General features: G+C 36.0%; 1 protein-coding gene across 1 annotated transcript; it reads right to left on the reverse strand.

The window, feature by feature from the left end:
- Nucleotides 1-686: 686 nt before the first annotated feature.
- LOC110098030 (succinate dehydrogenase [ubiquinone] flavoprotein subunit, mitochondrial) lies at nucleotides 687-18,707 on the reverse strand. Its single transcript, XM_020824729.2, has 16 exons — nucleotides 18,600-18,707; nucleotides 17,621-17,776; nucleotides 12,588-12,675; nucleotides 11,879-12,025; nucleotides 11,649-11,789; nucleotides 4,566-4,651; nucleotides 4,404-4,496; nucleotides 4,249-4,312; nucleotides 3,867-4,010; nucleotides 3,475-3,662; nucleotides 3,214-3,388; nucleotides 2,951-3,121; nucleotides 2,733-2,802; nucleotides 2,531-2,651; nucleotides 2,406-2,443; nucleotides 687-1,061 (listed from the first exon to the last, which is right to left on the reverse strand). The coding sequence occupies exons 1-16, from the start codon at nucleotides 18,705-18,707 to the stop codon at nucleotides 959-961; spliced, it is 1,893 nt and encodes a 630-aa protein (XP_020680388.1). The 3' UTR covers nucleotides 687-958.
- Between the last annotated feature and the right edge of the window lie 452 nt (nucleotides 18,708-19,159).

Genomic DNA, 19,159 nt, shown 5'->3' on the forward strand with positions numbered 1-19,159 from the left:
CACTAGGGAAATTTGATCATTGATGAAAGAGTGAAGAAATTAAATAAGATAGAATGGATCTTCAATTCGAGAGGAAGATCTGGCTCTCCTATTCCCTAGCCGGTGGCTAGAGCCCAAAAAAATCCTAAGAGAAATACAAATTTAGCCAAACATAACATGACCATAACCCTAGCATGAAAATAACAATTAAAAGCAAACAATACAAAGTAAAAAAGTCCAAACAGCCCCTCAAATTCAATTTTACCGACCCTATGTCTCTCTTCCTTAAAAGCAAACAATACAAAGTAAAAAAGTCCAAACAGCCCCTCCAATTCAATTTTCCCGCTCACCCTGCCCTATGTCTCTCTTCCTTAATGCATGGACCCCACCCCCAAGGGGGCAGGCTAGGCCTGGGCGGAACCAGACTTCCGCCTGGTATAAACTTGGACCCGCCCAGGGCCAGTCTAATAGAATTGAATCCTCCTACCACAGCCAAGTTCTAAATTACAACCCCATGCAATAAAGTTCTTTGAAAATATAATCACAACAATGAAAATAAAATAAAATTACAATAACTATAATAATGTTAAGATGAACATGAAAATTAAGATCTACTTTATATATTGCATATCTTTTAAAATATACGAATAAATAAGAACAAATAAGGCCTCCAACAACACTGCCACTTACATAAAAAAGGGGAAACATAACCTAAGAAAGCACCATGGAGATATACATTATATGCAATTAATAATTGTTTAAAATGGCAGCCTAAACTGTTTTTAGCCAGGAAACACTACATATCAAAATACGAGTTCTATTGTTTCCATGGCTTAAAGATACAGGGATATCATTTATGCCAACATTGATAGCACTTTCAATTATTTTCCTTCTGGAAAAATATAAAATTAAGACAATTTTATTAGCTCAAGTTATCGTAAACGCTAAAAATTACAATCATAGGGAGAAAAAAGATGTTTCAGTAAACACGAGCTTTTGGTGGAAATGGTTCAATTTCATCATCCAGTGTATTCATATGAACAGGTCTATACGCCAGCCGAACCTTTTCATTCTCCCAATATCTGTAGAAAAGAAACAAGGCATGTTTATGGCGAAAGAAAAATTGGTAACACTTTTTAAAGGAAGAGAGAAATAGACCGACAGACAGATAGAGTGGCAAGGAAATCCTTGTGATAGCATAATTAATCTGACATTCATTTATCAGGAGAAATCTCTCACCACAAGTCAAAGTGGTATCTTAATGTTAATACTTTTACATATATCATGGAGCCTACCCTATTGCTTAAATGGCAACAAGACTGAAAAAAGTGGTTCCTTGAGTTTGAATACTAGCATCTTTTATATGGGAAATGTTCCGAAATATTATTCCAAACCTGCTTTTCAAATGACATGAAGATCTCAAAAGTGGTTCATTGAGTTTGATTATTGGTATTTTTATTTGGGAAAATATACCGACATATTATTCCATAATATAGCTCCCAGGTGACTTCATCATCATCATTATAATTAGCCTTATCCCATTACTTGACATCAAATTAATTGAGTGCTGAATTAGAGAAATCGTTTCCAGAATCAACATTAACTGTAAATAATCAATTTCATATTCACTAAAACTACATATCTACTCAATGTGTATTCTACTAACGCCAAGCTCTATTCTAAGAATTTTATATACTGTTCTAACTTTTCATTTTTAAGAAAGGTAGGGGTAGACCTAAAAAGACTTGGTTAGAAAATATTAGGAATAACCTTTCTTTATTAGATTTAAACGAGAATTTGACTTTTAATAGGACACAATGGAGAAAAAAGATTCATGTAGCCGACCCCGCGTAGTGGGATAAAGGCTTGATGTTGTTGTTGTTGTTGTTGTTCTAACTTTTCATTTACTTCTGAAGAGATATCATCATTCATCATTAGAAGAGATATCACCAGAACTATTATTTATATATACTATACAACAGGACTCTGAGAATTGAATAAATTTTGCAAGTATCCCCACAATAAATTAAATAAGATACAAATTTAACGTGGACCCTAAATATAATCCTAATTTGATTTTGTGATGGGACACTTTTTGGTATGCAACTACTACTTTCCGTCTATAGCAATTCTGCAGTACATGGACAATAGCTTCCTATGTATAATAATGCAGCAATCCGTACATAGCAGCATTCCATTTCTAATATCTAGTTAATTCAAGATTCCATAATTAAAAATTGGTCTAAAGAATTTTATTCTTTCCTAGATAGGTATTTATCCACCTATTTATGTATAACTTCTTATCTTTCTTATACAAAACATCAGAAAAAATTCAATTAGAAATCTCTCATTTTCTACTCTTCTCTCTTCTTATTTTGATTTTCACGAAAAAAGTATGATGCGAAAAAGAGGATAGAAAGGCATACCCAAGTGAGTGTTTCATCCAATTAGCATCATCTCTTTTCTGCAAACATAAAAGTGAAAAATAGTATTCGGCAAAATTTTAGAAATTGAGCATTAATGATATATTTATAAATCAAGAAAATCTCACACTAAAATCTTCACGAGCATGAGCTCCTCTACTTTCTTTCCTTGCTTCAGCAGAATGCATGGTTATACAGGCATTTATCAAAAGATTTTCTAGCTCTAGAGTTTCTATCAGATCAGAATTCCTGCAAGAAAGAAAACCAGGGTTAAAAATGAAGCTTGAAAGGGTCAGGGAGTGGGAACAAAAATGTGATGAGAATACCTACCATATTAGGGTTCGATCACTAATTTTAACATCATGAAAACTCTCCCACGCTTTGTCAATCAATTTGCAACCTGGTTTAAGGAACAATAACCACATTCTTAAATTACTACTATGGAAAAAACGAAAAGCGATGATAAAATGACATTTGAAAGTATGGCCATTGAACAATAAATTCATAAGATGAAATAGCACCATAAATCATTTTCCCGTTGGGCTTACCTTCTTCCAATGTCTCCTGAGTTCTAAATACAGCAGCATTATTTTGCATCACTCTTTGCATATTGAGACGAATTTTTGAAGTTGGCAAGGAGCCATTGGAATTTCTCAGTTTATCAAGCCAGGCAATTGTCCTCTCCCCAGCGTCCCTTTCAAGAGGGCTCTGTTTCTCGCCTACAATACCAAATAAACGATATAAGCTGCATTTTAATTAGAGTTTTAATGCTGACAATATTTTAAAGAAAGAAAAAAATAATGCAATCAACCTGGCTTCTGAATCTCTGCAACTCTGTTTGCACAAGCTCTGCCAAATACAACTATGTCAAGAAGTGAATTAGCACCAAGTCGATTTGCTCCATGAACTGATGCACAGGCAGCCTCACCCGCAGCCAATAGACCAGGAACTACTGTATCTGGATCACTGCCTTTAATGTGAACTACCTGTATAGCAGAAAATTGAACAGACAAGTAATGATAAACTCACACCAGATTATCATAATGAAATACAAAACATGAGTCAAACTTACCTCCCCATGGTAGTTAGTGGGGATTCCACCCATATTATAGTGTACTGTGGGTAGCACCGGAATAGGCTCCTTGGTGACGTCAACCCCAGCAAAAATTGCAGCAGTTTCTGATATACCAGGAAGCCTTTCCTTAAGTACCTCTGGAGGTAGGTGATTCAGGTGTAGATAAATATGATCCTTTAGTGGTCCTATCAAATATCCAGAATAAAAAATCAGAAAACGACTACTTAAAAACTCAACAGAAAAGATGATAAGGCTACAAATAAAAGAAATTCATCTTTCAGACACAATTCATGGAAGATAGCCAAAAAAAAAACATAAAGTGGCAGGTCACTTCATCTGTAATGTAAAAACTATAGCAATCTTCCATATGATCTCAGCCTAACTCTTACCAACACCACGTCCTTCTCGAATTTCCATTGTCATAGATCTTGAAACAACATCCCTTGAAGCAAGATCCTTTGCAGTAGGAGCATAACGTTCCATGAAACGTTCACCTTCACTGTTCCTAAGAATGCCACCTTCACCCCGAGATCCTAAAGATACATGAAAATGGCAATTAATAAAACGGACAAGCATATAAAAATAAACCATCACCAACCATTTGGTTGAATGGTTTGTCCTTTGATCTCTAAAGTAGAGATTTAACCGTCAATTCATTGCCAAAAAAAAAAAAGCCATAACTCAATAAATGAGGATGCTAAACAATAAAGATCACAAAATCATTGATATCAAAAAGATACATGGCCTAAGCAGCTGAGAATGAATAATAACCTTCAGTAATGAGACAGCCAGCACCATAAATGCCAGTAGGATGGAACTGTACAAATTCAAGATCCTGCATCATTAACAAAAAATAATTAGCTTAGGTATGTAGCTGATTCCAATATGGGGAAACAAGTTTTCTTTGTTTGAAGTCGCATATGAACCTCAAGAGGTAAACCAGCACGAGCTACCATAGCATTACCATCTCCGGTGCATGTATGAGCAGAGGTTGCAGAAAAGTAAGCTCTTCCATAGCCCTAAAAGTAGTATTACAGTGATATATGACTATCTATCACAGAATAACATAAAAATAAAAATATGTTCACCCCAGTGGCTAAAATTGTGGATTTGGCACTAAATCGATGAAGTGTTCCATCCTCCATGTTCAGTGCAATCACGCCTTGACAGGACCCTATAGCATGGTAATTCCAAAACAAAAATGTGAGGCAAAATGTTGACAGTAAAAGAGATTGCATTGCATAGAACCTTAAAAGAAAGAAGAATAAGAAGAAGACTAATTCGGTATACAAAGAAGGACAAAGAAAGGAAATACAGATGATGTACTACAGCCATCCTGAAAACCTCGACAGTTTTCAGGACCAAAACTAGTACTCACAAATGTCTACGACAACAAAATGTTAGCGATGGTATATGGCAAATTTAGAAGCCTAAAAGGTCATATCTTACTCATGGTTGCTACCAACATGGAGGAACATGACTCACTGGCTCAAGCACACACAACTGATTTAATTGATCAAGTGAAATAGATACCCATACAAAGCCCCCTCTCTCTCTCTCTCTCTCTCTCTCTCTCTCTCTCTCTCTCTTCATTTCAGGATGCACGATCAGGAAACTTTAAAATATTAGAGATTGAAAGCGTTGGAGCATGAAAAGACTGATAAAAAATGTGTAGGGTGTCATAGCCTCAGAGGGACCATCAGATAAGGGGTAGATAACATTGCACCGACAGTCAGTGAGCCATCATCTTCTCTTAACCAATCTCCTTTTTTTTTTCTTTTTCCTCCTTTGCAAGTAAAAGTTTCTTGTTACATATCCCGATATGGGAAGCCTCTACTTTAAAGTTCATCAGAGAGTTTTGTAGCTAACTTCTCTATGTTCCCTCCTGATATTTGGAACAACAAAAAAGGAAACCCCAAAATTTCTATTTTTATTAAACTATGCATAACTCATGTAGGCATTTACATTAGAGTGATTAATAAAAAAATTTGGTAAATAATTGCTTTAAAGATTAATTTAAACATGGAACAATGAAATACTAAGTGGATAGGAGCTATGGTCATAAAAACTAATTTTCTTATTGCGCCCCAAAGTTAACTAAAAGAAATTTTAAGTAGATACTTATATCACTGAAACTGCAAAGCCTTCCCACAAAGAGACATATCTAACAATAAATAATTAAATATAGATATCTTGGAAAAGGGCGATCAAATTAACCATCTACCTTGTGATATGCTGTTACACATCAATATATTCTATTGAATCCCAAAATTATACAATCAAATTATGCATTGGCTACAAATATGCCAAACCTACAAGCATAAAAGATGAACATACATGAATAGAATATCTAATCCTACGGAAAGGATGAATCCTAACCTAAAGAAAAACTAGATTAAAGTGAGATAGTGCCACGAAGGGCTTTGTTCATCACTAGCACGTCTAATCCTAAGAAAATGAAGAATCTGAACAAAAGGAAAAGAAAAATAGATTAAACTAGGATTGTGCCACGAAGAGCGTTGCCCACCACTAACTCGTCTAATCCTAAGGAAAGGAAGAATCCTAACTTAATGAAAATGAATATTGGATTAAAATAAGGATGGTGCCACCAAGGGTATTATCCATCACTAGCACTTTTAATCCTACGAAATCTTTCACTTTTAATCAATACTTTCAAAACTTCCACATTGACACAAAGCAACAATAAATCTTGGACAAATTGAAGAAATTGTATAGAGGGAAATTCAAATTCCATTATATTCATTGGAATCATTACATATATATACATTCTAGAAGAATAAATAAAAAAAGGAAAAACATTTAATCTAATTAATTATAATAAACAAAAGAGGAAAGACATATAATCTAATTAATTATAAGTTCTCTGTTTTCTAAAATATAAAGTGTCTATCAATAGTAGCATGTTTTGTTCTGTCGTGATGTACTGGATCCTTGGCTATGCTGATCATGGCTTGATTGTCACATTTCAACTTTATTGTGCCTTCAATCTTAATTCTCAGTTCAATCAATATTTGTCTGATCCAAATAGCTTCACAAACAGTAACTGCTAATGCTCTCAATTCATATTTTGCACTGTTTCTGGAAACAGCAGATTGTTTCTTGCTCCTCTATGTCACTAGTATCCCCCATACAAATAACAATATCCTATGGTCAATCAACTGTCAACCTGGCTTCATGCCCAATCTACATCAGAATAAATGATCAATTTCTTTTCTATATTTTTCTTGAATAATAGTCTCATTCCAAGAGTGTTCTTGAGATATCTCAAGATTTGATATACTACCTCCATGTGCTTCTTCATGGGATTACTTATATATTGGCTTACCATGCTCACAATAAATCCAATATCTAGATGGGTGTGGGGGAGGTATATAAGCTTTCCTACTAGATGTTGATATCTTCCTTTATCTACTAGAACTCACTCCTTTTCTACCCCAAGTTTCTTCTTATGATCCATAGTTGTACTAGCTAGTCTGCATCCCAGCATACCGGTCTCCTTCAGTAGGTCAAAGGTACACTTGCGTTGGGAAACAAAAATATCTTTGCTTGATTGAGCTACCACAATAACAAGTATCTAAGTGATCCTAGATCTTTAATTTCAAACTCCTTGGACAAAACTTGCTTGATCTTCATTGTTTCCTCTATATATTTCTAGTACGGATAATGTCATCCATATATACAATCAGTACTGTTACTTGTATCTTTCTAACTGCTTCACAAATAAGGTATAATCTACCTGGCATTATCTACAATCATGGCCTTCTACATACTTTGAGAATCTTCCAAACCATCTTCTAGGAGACTGCTTTAATCCATACAAGGATTTCAACAGTTTACACATTTTGTCTTTTCTGTAAGACTTCTGAATCCCCATTGGAATCTCTATGTAGACTTCTTCTTCCAGGTTCTCATTCAAAAATACATTCTTAATATCTAGCTGATGTAGGGGTCAATCTAAATTTGTGCCAAGGAAAGAAGAATCATGATGGTGTTGAGCTTTGTAATAGGAGCAAAAATTTTCTAATAGTCTATTCTATAAGATTGAGTGAATCCTCTTGCAACCAATCTAGCTTTCAGCCTCTCAACACTACCATCCACCTTATGCTTTATAGTGAGAACCAATTTGTAAGTCCCAACTTTCTTTCATGGTGGGAGATTTGTAATCACCCATGTTTGGTTTCTTTTCATGGTCATAATTTCTTCTTTAACAGCCTATCACCATCATAGGTGATTCAAAGCTTTCTAAATATTGGTCGGAATATGTACATCATCCAACTTAGAAAGAAAGACTTGATAAGTGTTTGATAATCTGCTATAGGAGAGAAAGTTTTCAATTGGATGCTTGGTGCATGATTCTTTCTGGACATTTGATGACTCTATCTCTTTTTAAATTTCCTCATTTTTCTCATTCGTATGAATTTCTACAATTTTTGGATCCAATTTAGGAGAGTTGACAGGTGTAAGATGTGTCTCACTCCTTGGTATATGCTGGTTTTTCTTTCTTTTTCTTGAGTATGCATATTGTTGTTCCTTAATTGCTGCTCTTTGCAGGGATTAATTAGAACTTATGGGTGGAGGTAATAGGTCTGAAGGAGGAGTTTGAAATATAGGAGATATACCTTGGGAAATACTTGTGGTTTGAATTTCTTGTGATATTTGTTGATTTTGACTAGACTCTATTTGTTTGTATAATAAGGAATTCCATTCCCAAGTTTGAAAATTCTCCACTCTTCCCCTGAATTTCAAAACTAGTGAAGTATGGGTTGTTTCAAAGAAGGTGGCATCCATGGTTTCAAATACTTTTCCAAGAATAGGACAAAAGCATTTGTAACGTCTTTATATCGGGGAATAGCAAATAAAAACGCATTTTTTTTTATCTTGGGTCAAGCTTGCTTCTATCTTGTGGATAGATATGAACAAAGACACAGCACCCAAAAATTTTAGGTGGAAGGTTTTTTGATATGAACCGAGCATGAGGATAGGCTTTGAATAGAGTTTGTATAAGTGTTTCAAATTTTAGTACTCAAATAAGTAACCTTATTAGGTATGTAGCAGTAAGAATAGCTTCCCCCATAGATTTTTTTATACTATTGTGAATAGCATAATATATCTGGCAACTTCCACCAATTGCCTATTTTTCCTCTTAGCTACTCCATTTTATTGAGGCATATATGCACATGAACTCACTTGAATTATCCCTTAGTTTGATAGGTATTCTCTCATGATAGAATGGAAGTACTCCTATTGTCTGATTTTAAGATTTGAATTTTTTTATCAAACTGGTTATGAATCATCAGTTGAAATGATTTTTTTTTTTTTTCAGTTGAAATGATTTGAATATCCTAAACTTCAGATTTTTCCTTCATTAAATAAACCCAAGTGAGTCTAGTACGATTATCAATAAATATCACAAACCACTTTTCTCCACTTATATTTTTAACCCTTGAGGGTCCTTAAATATCGCTATAGATCAAGGCAAAGGGTTTAGAAGGTTGCTAATGAACTATTGGGTAAGATGATCTGGTATGTTTAGCCAATTTACAAGTTTCACATTTGAACAAACATGAATTTTTATTAATAAATAAATGGGGAAAAAGCTTTTTAAGATACATGAAATTTGGATGACTTAACCTATAATGCCACATGATAATCTATCTATCTTGACTGACTCTAGAATGACTATCAACCAACTGACTTATAATAGGATGATCCTTAGCATCAATTAAAATTTGTATGGATTTGGATGTCTTGACGTAATATAACCCAAAACACATCTTATCATTGTTAATCTTCTTCTCCAAATCCAGTTCCTGAAAAATACATACATTAATGGAGAAAATTATTAAGCAATTACTATCACGAGTCAATTTACTATTGAAAATCATATTGCGCTCAAGATTGGGCACATAAAGGACCGATTTAAGGGTGATAGCTTCTGTGACAAAAGTGAAACCAGATCCTAAAACTTTGGATGTTGAGCCATCAGCAATCTTAACTACTCGATTTGAATGATAAGGTTGATAATCATGAAGCAGTATAATCTCTTATCATGTGATCTGATGCTCCTGAGTCAATAACCCAAAGTTTTAACTGTTTTATACCTGAGTGAGCATGTAGGTTGATAGCAGGTTATGGAGGAGGGAGAGAAGAAGAGTTGTTTGCAAATCCAGAGTTTCCAATGTTTAAACCTGTAATATTTGGGTAGGAGGATGAGATCTCGTTATCCATGGACATGATTGGATTTCCTCGGTTGAAAGAGAAGATGAATTTTGGGCAAGGGCTACCAATGCTTGAAGAGAGGCAATCGGTACGAATGATGGAGAGTTACCGTCGGCTGATGGTTTGAAAGAAAGGGAGGAAGGTTTGCGACACTCAAAAAAGACTTAGGATTTTCCTAAGCTCTGATACATGCATAAAGTGTTTAGAGAGAAATTCAAATTATATTATATTCCTTAGAATCATTACATATATATACATTCTAGGAGAATAAACAGAAAAAGGAAAGACATTTAATCTAATTAAATATAATAAACATAAGAGGAAAGACATTTATTATAATTAATTATAATAATCATATCCCACGATCTCCAACTGCAGCCCTCAGATTGCTACCCACGGATTGTTGGTGTGGCCTCCCCTTGGCTGTGTGATTCAACACAAAAAAAAAAAATAGTTTAACCAAATTGGTGTATGTATATGTAATAAGCTCTAGTTTATTTCTTGTATTCAATTTTTAGTTTGTTTTAAGTAGACCAATTCTATGTTGAACAATTGGTCTACCCAAGTAGTATAAATACCTCTCTTATTGTAATGAAAAACACATAGAATGAAAATTCCTAATTTCTCTCTTTCTAGCCTCTTCTTCTTCCTTAAGGAGTCCACACCTACTCAAAAGATGTCTTCCCCTTCTTGATGTAGATCAAGAAACATATAATATGCTCCCAATAAGATTTCTTTGAAGAGGATGGTCAGATTGATGAACTCCGATCAATTAATGATAAACTAGACAAAGGATGTCCATGCCGACAAAGATGTAGAGGAATCGACTTGTTGCATAAATGGAAGTAAAGGTAGACAGCTAACAAGAGTTAGGAGAAGGGTTGTGCTTGAAGTGGACGACAACAAAGCTTTACTCCATAAGATTTTCTTTAAGTCAATATTTTTGGCTCTATTATCAAATTGATATAAAGAGGCGGCATAAAGAGAAGAATCCAACAGAGAGTACCAGAGAGATAAAGAGAATAAGGGTTAAAAAAATCACACGAAAGAACACATCAGCAAGAAGGATGCCTCATGCGAAGGCAGGCATTAGATATAGAGGAAGATGAAGAGAATAAACCCTAGGATTAGGAGAAAAGGGGATCAACTAAGAGAAAGAAAGACAAACCAAGGTCATAACTATTTCATTGCCAACTTCAACAAATTAAATTAACAGGCTTTGAACCCTAGTTGGAAAAGCATAATGAGTTTAAAAAAATCTCTGTGATTAATTTTTAGCTATTAAATTAAAAATGTTCCTTCTGATATCAAAATCTCTTTCTTCCAATCTTTAGATGTGATGTCTTTGTTCAAGTATGAGACTTAATTAATCTTCCTCCTATCTACTTCCCATCCAAATTATAAGTTAATAAACTAGCATAGAGAAAGAGGTAGGGTAGTCTTTGGCACCACCTAGGAAGGGAAAAGCGAGGGAACTTAAGCACAAAGCAAAGAAGGGGAAGAGAAGAACCCACAACATCAATCATGGGAGAGGGAACATCTTCTGGCGAACTATTTTTAAGGACAATAGGAGAGCTTGCTTTTCAATTAATTCATCATTCAGTATCATCCCACATACATAAATGACTAACCCTCATGTATGTAGAAGGCCAAAAGTGAGAGCAAATCAAGGCCTTGACTAATGAAATGTACTCTAAAAATAACAAAAGACTAAAAACGGTATAGAATCAACAATAAAGATAAACTCATAAACACACTAGCGAAACTAGATGGTCAGTCTAGACTGATCAGCATAATAATTCTAGATCAATCTATAAGAGCATTTGAGGTATAATCAACCTATATAATTAAAAGCTGGAACTGGCTATCAAAAAATAAGAAAAATCAAGTAGTTATGACTGACAACAAAAATCGCTTTTGTTGAAACCCACCGCTGCTATCCATAAGAAGATCTAGTGCAAAATATTCAACGAAGAACTGAGTGTTATGCTTCATTGCCTGGCCATAAAGAGTGTGTAATAATGCATGGCCAGTGCGATCAGCAGCACAGGCGCAGCGATAGGCTTGGCCACCTGCATGTGTAAAACAAGGTTTATGGCAAATGATATAAAAAGTTGACAAAAATGTCAGTTAGAATGGCAAAAATCTTTTAAATATAAACCTTTTCCAAAATTCAAGCTTTGCCCTCCAAAAGCACGCTGATATATTTTCCCATCTTCTGTTCTAGAAAATGGAAGACCATAATTTTCAAGTTCAATGACTGCCTTTGGTGCCTCTCTACACATATATTGAATAGCGTCCTGATCACCTGAGACAAATCAGAACATGCTATATTGGTTAATGCAATATTTTGGATTACATAATAAGGATCCATATGACTAAAAGACAAACACTAAAATTTATGCATCCAACCTTATATATTTTAAACAAAAAAGAACCTTCATCCTATCATAGTTTGTTTAGAGTGATTAGAAAAAAAACTTCCAAAGAAAAAAGATCACATGAGCACACGGCAGAAATGCACAAGGAGAACAGTAGTAAATAATAAAAGGTCAATATCACCAAAGACCATAATTCTATATATTCAACTTCACAAATTTAAAATAGATAAAGAGAACTTTCAATCTAGGAAAAGCTTAGTTGAATAAAACATATAATAAGTTACCGAGTGAAGAAAAATGATTGCATGCTAATCCAATGAAAGAAAAACCTCAGGGTTTAGGAAATTTTCCAACTTATTTGAGAGAAGGAACAAGAAAGAAATAAAAAAACATATGCGATGCAATGAAAATATATAAATAAGAAAAGAACCTCGTTGGGGAGTAAAAAATATTTATATAAGAATGAGAAATCCAGAGTTAGCAAATCACCTAACCAATCGCTTCCTTTGACTGTATCATACATGTGCCATCTCCAGTCATCCTCACTCATATTTCCCAATGCTGCATTAATCCCACCCTGCATGAGATGACAAAAAACTCAAGAAGCTGAGCATTTAAAGAGGATTCGAATAAAAAAAAATCAAAGGGATGACAGATAATATGAAATGTTGAAACTTGGTAACTTGTATGCATAAATGCAGATGAATAAGATAGAAATGTTTTTTTCCATGCCTTCTGATCAATAAATTAGCGATAACCTAACAAAACATGTTAAAAAACTGCAGAAAAAGAAACAATGAATATGTCAAATGATTGGGAAATAACTAGAATCAAGTTGAACATTCATACGGATATAAAGTAAGATAATATGATGACAAGATGAAGGATGATTACAAAGAAATGTCAAGGAAGAGGCTTTAGTGAACAAAAGTTGAGATAAACGGACAAGTTCACTTAAAAAAAAATAGAGAGAGAACGACTAAATCTTGGATACATCATTTAAGAAAGAAAAAAAAAAGGTTGAGGAAGCCTATGAAAGAAATTATATATATATATTACATGAATAACAACAACAACAACAACATTGATACGTTATCATGAAATTATCTTGATTGGGCACGAATCTCGATGCAAAACCCAACCCGGAAACTCCAAAAATTAAAATCAAGAGCATTCGAACTCCGATTTCAGCGAGCTTATAGTCAGACTGAGCGTCTCGAAAATACAAACCCAACGACACCAAATTCGACCCAATCCGAGCCCAAATGGGTCCAAATCAAGGACCCGAAGCGCCGTTGGAAGGTTCAAACCGCAATTTGAGTTACCAAACGATCTCCGATTTTAACGAGCTTATACTCGAATCAAGCGGCTCGACGAGATGAATCCAACGAGCCCAAGATCGCCGAATTCCGACATCATTAAGGCCTCCAAATGTCCAACGAACGGTGCACGGTCGAAGGGTTCAATATCGGCCGTCCATTCAAACCACTCCCTATTCGCCCATGATCTCACGACTATTTACGAGCCATGCCACTCCATAAAAACTATAAATAGAACCCTCATTCTTCGCAAAGGAGGGGGGGAGTGAAGAGAGAGAAGAAGAAGGGAAGAAGAAGAGAAATGGGAAAAGGAGAATCCTCTCCTCCTCGACCACCGCCGGAGCTCTTCCCGCCGCCTGAATACGCCGGAACTCTGCCAGATATTCGGGAGAACGCCAGAATTCTGCCCAACTTCCATGGGATGCGGAAATTCTTCCCAATTTACAACAGAGTTCCCTCCTGACGCTGAAACTCCGCCCAAGTGAAGCCGGAGTTCTCCTCTGCCACCAACAGACGTCGGACTTCTACCCGACGTCGGACCTTCACTCTTCGCCAAGTTTCTACCCGACGCCAGACTTCTACCGGTTATCGGACTTCGCTAGATGTCTATGCGAAGATGGATTTCTTTCCATTGTTGGACTTCTACCTGACGCTGTCCTTCTGATCTTCGTCGTCAGACTACAGTCCTTCCGACCTTCGTCGCTAGCCGACTACGGTCCTCCTGACTTACGTCGCCCGCCGACTACAGTCTTTCTGACATGCGTCGCCCGTCGACTACGGTCCTCCTGACTTATGTCGCCCGCCGACTACAATCTTTCTGAACTCCGTCGCCCGCCGACTACGTTCCTCCTGACTCATGTCGCCCGTTGACTACGGTTCTCTTGACTCACGTCGCCCGCCGACTACAGTCTTTCTGACCTTTGTCGCCCGCCGACTACGGTCCTCCTGATTTACGTCGCCCATCGACTACAGTCCTTCCGATCTCTGTCGCCAGCCGACTACGGTCCTCCTGACTTACGTCGGCCACCGACTACAAGCCTTCCGATTTACGTCGCCCGCCGACTACGGTCCTCCCGACCAAATGAACATGTCAATAGTGATTCTTTGTATTCATATCATGTAATGTACTCTATAAAATGTACATCAAGCTAAGGCCTTCTCCCAAGGAAGGGCCTCATTTGTAATCGACTGCAATACTAGTGGATTCATTCAAACTGGGCTATGCCCCGTGGTTTTTCCCCCTTTTTAGGGGTTTTCCACGTAAAAATCTTGGTGTCTCATAAATGCTAGACCCTCTCTCTTATCTGATTGCGTGCCGGATTTTCGTACAACGCTAAGACGATAAACTTTATATTTCTCTACCGCCGCGAATACTCCTGGACGCAACAAACATCAAGCTTTTGTCCCACTACGTGGAGTTATATATTACATGAATATGAGACATTTAATGGAATTATCCAAAAAGAAATAACAAAACCAGGCCAGATTAGCAGTTACTATTATAGCCTAAAATAGCAGGGACATAGAAGGATGGAGTAGAAGACAGGGTTTGATCAAAGAGCCTTGTGCGTGTCCTTCCTAATTATGCTGATGGTGTGCTTAAATGATAATATGTACGAAACAACATTCAACAAATTTGATCATAATCAATTTACAGGTTAACAAATATATTGTTTGTGTTTTGTTCATTCAATTGGTATATTCGTAAGTAACTGTACTTGAGCAACCTTCAAATGCACTTGTCATATTTTAACAATTTTTCACTTTCCAGAGAAACGCTTTTCACGCCTCAAGAAAAATGGAGCCAAAGGTTGCTCATTTCCTTCCTTCTTTAATTATAGAGTTGTTTATCTGTGTGGCATATGCACGGATTCTAAACCAATATCAAGTACCTAAAACATTACTAAAAACTGTGTGGTTTCATTGAACACTAAAAACATAATTTACAGGGGAAATTTACTAAGCTCATTGTTTGGCCTCACAAAAACCTAAAAGTGAAGATTTAAGTTTCAGGAACAAAATTATTTCAAATAAAATCACAATGAGATTGTGGGGATCCAACAAGCTCCAAAAAGCCATTGGTCACTGCTAACGAAACTCCAACAAAGCTATGGTAACCTCCTATCATAGTTGGGAAAAATCAATGAAGCTCCAACAATCATTGCTCATCTTAGCCAAAGCTTTGATGATCAAGTTAAAGTCTTTGGTAGTTGTAAATTGAACTTTGTCACGCATTGATGCGCTACTACAGCACTTAATAAGAACAAATGAAAAGTAAGAATTCTTAAATTAGAGCAAACCCTAAATAATTACTATGAGGTCGATGATAATGATGAGGATAATCAAACACAAAATATGGATAATCAAACTCGTCACTTCAAAATAGTGACTTTACAAATCAAAGAGAATTTTAAAACACATACACCCAAATACTTTCAAGGGTTTTTTGGAATCCTCCTATTTTAGGCAGGATTTAAGCTTTAAACACTACCAAACAGAATTTTGAAAACTTTAAAACCTATTGTTTTGAAAATCTTATTTCAACCCGTTACAGGCTAAATAGAATATTTGTAAAAACCACCATTTATGGAATTTGATGGATTTGCGAATTTCTCCTCCCTAAAATCTTAAATCTTAAAACAAATAATCAAACAATTTTCAGGACTAAGCAAGATTTAACAGTTGTGATGCCAAATAAATCTTCAGGTTTTAATCCTCTCGAGAAAGTACTTTATTACGTGCTAGAAAATTTGCATCGATAGCGTAGAAGATACATGTCGTAGCCTTCGACAAAAATTCAACACGCGCAGATAAAACTTGTAAGAGATCATAAATTTCTTAAGTGGAACCCATAAAGGAAAAAAAACCACATGCCTCAGTTGAAAAGTCCACTATATAATAGGAGATACAAGAATCTTTCTTGCCTCTCAATTGAAGAAGAATAGAACTATTTGAGAACAAGGGAAAACATCTACAAGGCCTGGCATAGTTGAAAAATTCATCATATAATAGGAGATACAAGAATCTTTCATTCCTCATAGTTGAGGAAGAAGAGGACTATTTGATAACAAAATATTTGATTTCTCACTTGTAGAAATTACATAAGTCTAGTGTGCACAAATGAACAATTGAAACTCAACAACATGATTAAATCTTGATAGGAATCATGAAATGATGGTGGCGATTGTTAGTGGCGGTTGTTAGTGGAAATGACGACTAGCGGTGGTCATTAGCAGTGATAGCTGGTTGTGGTCCATCGGCGGTGATAGTTAGAAAATATTAGAGAGCTCTTTAATTCTCTCAACCCTTAGACCTCCCCTTTCGTAAAGAATGAGGTTCTATTTATAGGCTTTTTAAAATGAGCATTTTAGTAAATTTGACCAGAATCCCAAGCACTCCATCGTACTATCAATATTGATTCTTAGATAATAAAGTGTTTTCTCAACAATTAATGTCTTAATGATGATATAATTAAGTAATCTTGGGATAGTTGACTTAGCCTCGTTGAGTCGCTTGATTCGACTATAAGCATACAAAATTATGAAATAATTTGGTCATCCAATTAATGTCTAAAGTTTTAAATTATGAATTGAGTGCTTGATTTGGTCGCATTTAGGCTCAAATAGGACCACTTTTGATATCATTGGATTTGTCTTGTTGAGACATTTAGTTTGAGTATATGTTTGCAAAAATCAGAGTTCAAATGATCTTGAATTTAATTCTAATGATCTTGAATTTAATTCTAGATGTTTCAATAAAGATTGCCTCGAGATTCATGAATATCATTCGAATTTTTTGGAGTCGTACAGTACTAAATATGAATTTATAGGATTAACTAAATCATGCCTGAATTAAATCCTACTTCTAGTCAAATAGCCACTTAAAAGTAGTATTTATGTCCGGAAAAGAACAAGGTCATGTTGCTATCTTACTGACATTTTCTCTCCACGAGCAAAGAGAACATTTCATAAGTTATTTTGAAAATCATCACTGAAGCGCAGACCAACAAACTTATGCATGACTTATTATTGCACATGCATGGCTGCTGAGAACAAAATCATTAGAGTAATCAAGAGAGCGCTTAGATCTATTCATTCAGTAAGTGGTTATGTATCTAAGTACGCAAGAACTAACAAGACTTCCAATATCAAAAACACAAAGAAGGGTAAACGTTGTTGGAGGCGGACCATGGAAAATAAGTACCTGCGCAGCAACAGTATGAGATCTAGTGGGGAAGAGCTTCGTGATGCAAGCCGTATTGAAACCATGTTCTGAGAGTCCAATAGCTGCTCTAAGCCCAGCTCCACCAGCTCCAACCACCACAGCATCATATGTGTGATCAACAATGGTGTATGAGGACTGGGCCAACACAAAAATAACACACAAAATTAGAATTTTCTTTTAATAAGAACAGTGAAGCTAAGATGATTATTTAACCAAAACAACTAATAAAAAAAAACACCTCTTTTCAACCCGTGATCATACGGAAGAAAGTGAAATAAATCAAATAAATATAAAACTAAGAAAACGGAACACATAAATATCATCAAATTTGCTAAGCAATCCGGATGAAGCTTGCGAAGCGTGAAAGCAAAACGATAACATGAATGCAGATGATATCTTAGAGCTTCCAAAGACTGATTCAACCTCCTTTGGCATGAAGATTGTCAATGCCCATAGATGAGATGCTTCATTTCAGGCCAATTTTTCGCTGCAATCTCTTCAGGCAAACCAATGGCAGAAGAGAGAGATTCACATTCTGGTCTAGAACCTCCTAGTAGTTGGAGTAGATCTTAATAGAAAAGGACCAGCTCCTATCTAAAATGCAAGGTTCACTTCTCCCTGCAATTTGTAGTTGCGGCGGCAACCCAAAAAAAAACAAAGCAGAAAAAAGCACCGTACATTCCGCGATCATGCAGAAGAAAATTAGGAACATAAATAAAGAGAAAAAAAAACAGAAAATCAGCCAACGGCACACTAATGAAAAAAAAAAAACTCTACAATCAACCCAACTAAAGAAAATAAGCGATCCGGGTAATATGAGCTATGCGAAGGCTGTAAAGCCGAATCAACTCGAAGATTCAGATCATTATAACCGCAATAGCCTTTCGATCAACCAAATGGGAATCCAACCCCAACCCTGCATCATAAAACCGAATTCAATGAGAAGAGGTTTACTTACCGAGCTGGTTGAAAAAAACCTCGAAGGTCTGGAGACGAGATCGCTCGTGATTGAGGCTTTCTTCGATGAGGATAGGCGAATGGCTTGGGAGAGCGCTGCACGCCACATCGTTCTCTCTCTAAAAACTTCTTGCTCGAGAGATGGGCGGAGAACGAGAACTACAAAAAAGAATCAGAACTTCGCCGGAGATATTGACTGGAGAGAACGGTGAAGAAGGGGTTCTTAATTCGTAAGCCGAGGTTTAACATTCTCGGTATCGAGCTCAAGCCTCAAGCCAGTTCGTTCTGGCAGGTTCAAAGGCGGACCTGGAGTTTGGCAGAATTTACGGGTGTGCCATTTTTAGGGATTTTTGGCGTGGCAGGCAGCATTTATCTTTTTAGCAGAACCGTTCGATAATTATCTCACAAATGTTTAAAATTATTTTGTTGCATACGAATTTGTAAAATGAAAGAAATTATTTTGTGCAGAGACCGGAAGGCAAGATTCGTCCGAATTTATTACGCTTTTGCTGACTTTTTCATTTTGCTGAGTATTTGTAAAAGTGCAGTAAAAATACAGCT

The sequence above is a fragment of the Dendrobium catenatum genome, unplaced genomic scaffold, assembly GCF_001605985.2.
Source record: "Dendrobium catenatum unplaced genomic scaffold, ASM160598v2 fragScaff_scaffold_726, whole genome shotgun sequence".
Lineage (NCBI taxonomy): Eukaryota > Viridiplantae > Streptophyta > Magnoliopsida > Asparagales > Orchidaceae > Dendrobium > Dendrobium catenatum.